The sequence below is a fragment of the Lepisma saccharinum genome, chromosome 23, assembly GCF_977018435.1.
Source record: "Lepisma saccharinum chromosome 23, izLepSacc3.1, whole genome shotgun sequence".
NCBI lineage: Eukaryota > Metazoa > Arthropoda > Insecta > Zygentoma > Lepismatidae > Lepisma > Lepisma saccharinum.
Genome location: NC_139251.1, coordinates 5,032,397 through 5,038,790, shown reverse-complemented (window position 1 = coordinate 5,038,790; position 6,394 = coordinate 5,032,397). Strand labels below are relative to the sequence as shown.

The 6,394-nt window shown below is 42.6% G+C and overlaps 1 protein-coding gene across 1 annotated transcript; it reads right to left on the bottom strand.

The window, feature by feature from the left end:
* Window positions 1-431: 431 nt before the first annotated feature.
* LOC145977847 (uncharacterized) lies at window positions 432-968 on the bottom strand. The gene has a single exon (XM_083110170.1). It carries the CDS (start codon window positions 966-968, stop codon window positions 432-434), a length of 537 nt encoding a protein of 178 aa, XP_082966296.1.
* Window positions 969-6,394: the final 5,426 nt, after the last annotated feature.

The window sequence follows — 6,394 nt, the reverse complement described above, 5'->3', positions numbered from 1 at the left end:
TGCCTGTTGGGCCGAGATGGGTCTGTCTAATTTGTACGATGCACGCCAAAGAAAATGATAGTACTTACTGCGGCGTGTCGCTATCACAAACCCATACCTCTGGAGTGGAGGACCATATTGAATTCCATAAGGTGATTCGACTCGGATGATTGCAAATGACACTCACTGATAATAACGAAGATATATTGACTAAAACAAAAGATTACATGTATATACTGCAATGCAACGCGATGGACGGAATGAAATTACCACGCACAATCGGCCATATTGTCTCGCGAACTGACTGAGCGTCACTGTCTCTCTTTGTTCGAGATTAAACATAAAACAAAACTGAATTCCCCTCACATATATTGTTAAAAATATCCAACAAATCAATTATGACTTCAGACATATTCCCCCCTCTTGGTCAAACAACGTTTGACCAACTAAATTCACTTATCTCCGTCCTTATTGCACTGAGGGAGTGGAACTAGTCTGTGAATCGATCTCTTGAAGATCCCTGAAGCTGTATGCACTGTGGCCACTCGCACTAAGCCGTCTCTTCCTGGCTGGACGCTGGTGACTCTTCCCAATTTCCACGATAGGGGAGGTAAGTGGTCGTCTTTGATGACAACTATCAAACCTGGTTTGAAGTTTTCTTGTACGCTAGTCCACTTGGAACGTTGCTGAAGACCGTTTAAATACTCCTTGGACCATCGCTGCCAAATGTTTTGATGAAAGCTTTGGAGTCTCTGCCATCTGGACAGTCGATTTCTTGGGAGGTCAGTGAGGTCTGGCTCGGGAAAGGAATTAAGGGCTGAACCAATGAGAAAATGTCCAGGAGTGAGAGCACTTAAATCTTCTGGATCGTCGGATAAAACAGTCAAAGGTCTTGAATTTAGGCATGCTTCTATTTGGGTGAGCAAAGTTGCAAATTCCTCAAAATTCAGTGTTGACTTTCCTACTACTCTAACTAAATGATACTTCATGCAGCGTTTTCCACTCTCCCATATTACTCCGAAATGTGGTGAGTTAGGTGGAATGAAATGCCACTGGAAGGATTCAGAACTCGCTTATTCATGAATATTGTGTGCAAATTCCTGTGACGAAAATAACTTATGTAGCTCTTTAAGTTCGTTTCTTGCCCCGACGAAATTCTTGCCATTGTCACTGTACAGATTGGCACATTTACCTCTACGAGATGTAAATCTTCGCAGGGCTACGATAAATGCGTCTATGGTGAGATCGGAGACGAGCTCTAAATGTATAGCCTTGGTGGCTAGACAAATGAATAAAGCCACGTATGATTTGCGATGAACTTTGCTGCGTGGCGAATACGATTTCAACAGGAAAGGTCCGCAATAGTCTACACCAGAGTTGAGAAATGGTCTTGACGGTGTGACTCTAGGTGACGGAAGTTGACCCATGAGTTGCTTGGCCGTGATTGCCTTCAACTTGTAACAAGCGAGGCAATTGTGAATTACTTGCTTGATTGTACGCCTTGCTCGTACAATCCAGTATTTTGCCTGAGGGATGACAACAATAACTGTGATCCTGCATGAAGCTGTCTCAAATGTTCTGCTTCTATTATAAGCTGTGTCGGGTGACCTTTCGAAGGTAGAATAATTTGATGTTTTGTTTCATAAATCAAATTGCTATTCTTGAGTCTTCCTCCAACGCGAAGAAGGTTGTTGCTGTCCAAAAATGGGTGCAGGCTCTTCAATGTGCTGTTGGCTGAAACTCGTTGGTGTCGTTGAAGATCTTGAATTTCAGACTTGTAGCTTGATAGCTGAACAGTCTTGATGCATGTATGCATTGCTGATTGCATTTCCTTTGTTGAAAGACTTGCTTTTACATTGTTGTTGGACTTTCTGCAGTTATGTATGAATCGCTGACAGAAAGCTATCACTCGAGTTAATTTCGATAATTTGGAGAATCGTTCGATTGTTTGCTCAAATTGATACTGCCGTTATGCTTATTCCCTCCGGAATTTCTACTTTCCTTGGCTGCTGCGTAAGTGGCCAATGCTCTTCTGTATCTGTTAACCAATGTGGCCCATGCCACCATAAATGGTTATGTTTTATTGAAGTGGATTCAATACCTCTTGAGATTATATCTGCCGGGTTATCTGCTGAAGGAACGTGTTTCCAATCACTAATTTGCGTAATATCTTGAATCTCTGCTACCCGGTTGGCTACAAAGGTTTTCCATCTGTTGGATGGTGCTGCTAACCATGCCAATACAATTTGTGAGTCCGACCAGAGATGTATCTCGTCTACCTTCAGACGTAAAACTGGTAATACCTTGTGGACTAATCTTGCTAGGAGTAATGCTGCACATAATTCAAGACGAGGTAATGTCACCTTCTTGATTGGCGCTACTCGTGATTTAGCACAAAGTAGATTTACTGCTGTTTCGCCTTTGTGCCTTTGTGCACATACAAACATGCACCGTAAGCATATTGAGATGCATCTGCAAATCCATGTATCTGGATATTTCTAACTATTCCATTAATTAGAACACAACGATTGACTTCGATGTGTTTAATTGCAGGGAGTTGTCTGCGCAACTGTTGCCATTTCTGATTCAACTCTTGTGGAAGTTCTTCATCCCACTGAACATTGCATGTCCACAATTGTTGAAGAAATGATTTGTATGTAATAACAATTGGAGTGATGAGACCTAAAGGGTCAAATATTGACGCAACGACTGATGCTACCTGTCGTTTAGTGCTTGATATTTCGACGTTATTCCCTACTTCATTAGCTTTGCTGTTGATCAGTAATTTATCTGCAATAGGATCCCAAGATAAGCCTAAAGCCTTCACTTCTGAATCGTGAAATTCGACTGGAAACTTCATTTCACGCATGGCTGGTGGAACTGCTTCTAGCACTGTCGTGCTGTTCGAACACCATTTACGCAAAGTAAATCCTCCACGCTGCATAATGTTAATTAGTTCTGCCTGAATCTGCAATGCTTCAGCTACGTCTTGTGCTCCGCTCACTACGTCATCAACTAACATGTCTTCCTTGATGATACTACTGATGCGAGGATGCCTGCTGATTTCGCTGTCTGCCAGTTGCTGTAAGTATCTAGTAGCTAGGAATGATGCCGAAGCTGTGCCATATGCAAGCGTTCGTAGCTCAAAAACTTCAATTGGATGCTTGTTGGAGCTTCTCCACAATATTCGCTGTAATGGATTGTCATCTTTTTGCATCTTAATCATTCTATACATTTTCTCTACATCTCCTGTGAATGCTATAGGATGATTGCGAAATCTTGTCATGATGGAGAATAAATCTTGTTGTATGGTGAGCCCGACCATCAATATGTCATTGAGGCTCTTGCCACTTGTGGTTTTGGCCGATCCGTCGAAAACAACACGAATCTTGGTTGTGGAACTCTGTGGCTTGATTACTGCGTGATGTGGCAAATAGTAGGCTACCCTGTGGTCATGAGACATCGGTAATTTTCCTACACGTACCATGCGACCTAGCTGTTCATATTCATTCATGAATTCTGTGTAAGGAATCCTTAGTTCCGGTTGATGCTCAAGTCTTTTCTCTAATTGGAGAATTCTCTTGATGGCATGTTGAAGTGAATCGCCCAATGCTTCTCGGCTTTCTTTGAGTGGAAGTCGAACGATGAACTTGCCTGTTTCGTCCCTCACAGTGTTTTCACAATAGTGACGCTCACAGCTGATTTCTTCCTTTGTTCTATGCCTGGTATATATCTTCTCAAGGTCCCAAAATCGCTGAAGCTGTAGGTGGAGACTTTCTTCCGTTCGAAGGAAGCATGATATCGATGAATTGTTGCCACTGCATTGTTGTGGAATGCGTCCTGCGACTATCCATCCGAATTCAGTGTTTTGTAGAATCGGCAAATCAGCTGAACGTGTTATGCGATCAGGCTTGAGAATTTCGAAGAAGATCTGGGTGCCTATCAAAAGATGTATCTTCGCTGGCACATCAAATGTCGGATCTGCCAATAGTAGATCATAAATGTATCTCCCACCGCAATTCTGATTTCTTGACCAAACGACCACAAAAACCTCAAAAACTCACTTTCTCTCCACGTTCCGCGCCTCATTTATTACGCTTACGATGTTTCACGGCGCAGAAAAGCAGTGATGAGTGAAAGATGCACTCTCATCCTCTCATCCTTCAAGGATGAGTGCACCTTATCGTAATTTTCCAAGTCCCGGGGGGGCCAATGTTTATATATATATCGTGACCTTTGTAAACCTCTCTCGGGAAACGATGTGCCACACACGCGCGCGCGCGCGCGTGCCTCTCATTATTTCTGTATTGTGACGCAAACAAACAAATTATAATAATTGTTGTTTTTTTAGGATTCCTGGCCCCTATAACCTCGCCAGGGTGCGTGGTGGCGAAATCATCACGAGTTTGGATTTGTATTGCGAATGTTGCCAAAAATTCAATCAACGTTGTTCGTTCGCGATGCTAGAATCTTACGTAGATTATACCATGAAACATAAATCGATAATCCTATGCGAAGCCCCCCCCCCAAAGCATTCACGCAATTTCTGATGTTCGCGTGGATAGCGACGCTTGGTAGAACTGAATCTTTTCCGGTCCCCGTGGAGAAATTGTGTTTCGTCGCTCAATGCAATATTTTCATTACGGACCAAACACTTTTTCAAACCGATCCGAAAGAATTCATGCGAGTTCGTAATTATCGAATGTCGTTCGAGAGTGGCGTGTGGAAAAATTGAAATCAATTTTCGATTCGGTGAGAGCATCACCACAAACGTTAGTAACCATTCAGGATCTTGCCCGGCAAGAAACATCCAAAATAAAATTGTTTTCGCGCAACGTGCAAAATATATTGCAAGCATTTACGAAACTAACATCGTACGAGGACGCAATTTTGGAAAGAGCGATATGTGCAGGTGGTAGTGGTTGTGCGGAAATCCAACGTTCGTCGTGGCTTCGAAACCTCACTCATATTTTTTTTGCTCCGAGCCCGCATATTGGGACGATTCGCAATTCCGCTCGCAAGTTTTATCTTTCTTGAAAACGTGTGCTCGATTGGGAAATAACGTCATGTTGTTTTCGAAAGAATTGCAAGCACAAGAAGTAATCGCTATGTTACCCGCTTCGACGAATACTACCCCCCTCGCCGCTGCCGTCGCCGCCGCAACAACAACAACAGCAACCCCTCCCTGAACCCATTCAGCTTGCATCCTCTTCAGCCCGAAGAGATTCTATTTTTTCAGCTTTCCCACGGTCCTGAACGAAGAATCCACCACATCCCCCTTTAACAATCGAATCAGAAGCGGATGCGGCAGAAGAGAGCACAGCAGCATCTTCCGCTTTGGAAATTTATCTATCCACATTATGCTCGACCAACAACAAAGCTGTATTGTTGCAAGTGGAATTTTTCAACCTTTTCACGTATTATTTTTATGGAATCACAAGCACGAAACGAAGCGTCCACCGTTTTCGTTTCAGGCATGGTTGAGTTTTTGTGCTGGTTCTCACAGAGCTGGGGGGATCGCCCGTTTCACACACCACACCCTGACGAAGGGGCGTGGAATAGAGACCGAGGAAATGATCGACAACATGCATGGGTGGAACTGTCAACGCCCGTTCATTTGCTATTTGTCCCCCACAGGATATTGTGCGCATCGAAAAGTATTTTGTTTAAAAAAAGTATAGCATTGTTCGTTTGTACCACATGCATGAGTGAATCGGTCAACGGGGGGGGGGTTATTGCTAGGACATTGACTATAGCGCTCATTGTGTTTTCACCAAAGGAGAGGGGGTCGCGTGGGTTGGGGGTTCCTATATAACGTACCAGTTTCTTCTTTTGTACATCATTATCATAGTGAACGTCAATCGTGGCAGTTCAGTATTCTTTAATTTATTTGTCTGGCAGTATACATACATACATATCATCGTGGAAGTTTTTTAGTGAGCAACAAGTTTTATTTTGAAGTCTCTCTCTATCTCTCTTGAAAGGTGAACGTCAATCGTAGCAGTTCAGTATTCTTTAATTTGTTTGTCTGGCAGTATACATACATACATATCATCGTGGAAGTTTTTTTTAGTGAGCTACAAGTTTTTTTGAAGTCTCTCTCTATCTCTCTTGAAAGGTAAGTTTTTATTTTTTTCATGATATATTTATATTTTGTTTTGCGTCTGACACACCAATATTCAGAGGAGTCATAAAAAATTGACACACACACTTACATGTCGCATATGTTTTACCTCCTTCAACAGTGCACACACACACACACACACACACACACACACACACACACACACACACACACACACATACTGTTCGCGTCTAATATATATATATATGTGGAAGGAACAAAATGTCTAGCATTTTTCAACTTTTTTTTCCTTCTGTTTCAGTGTGCTTTCCCCTACCACCACCACCACCA

What these genes read in the sequence shown, in the direction of transcription:
- LOC145977847 (XM_083110170.1), bottom strand. Translation starts at nt 968, where the DNA reads ATGAAGTATCATTTAGTTAGAGTAGTAGGAAAGTCAACACTGAATTTT.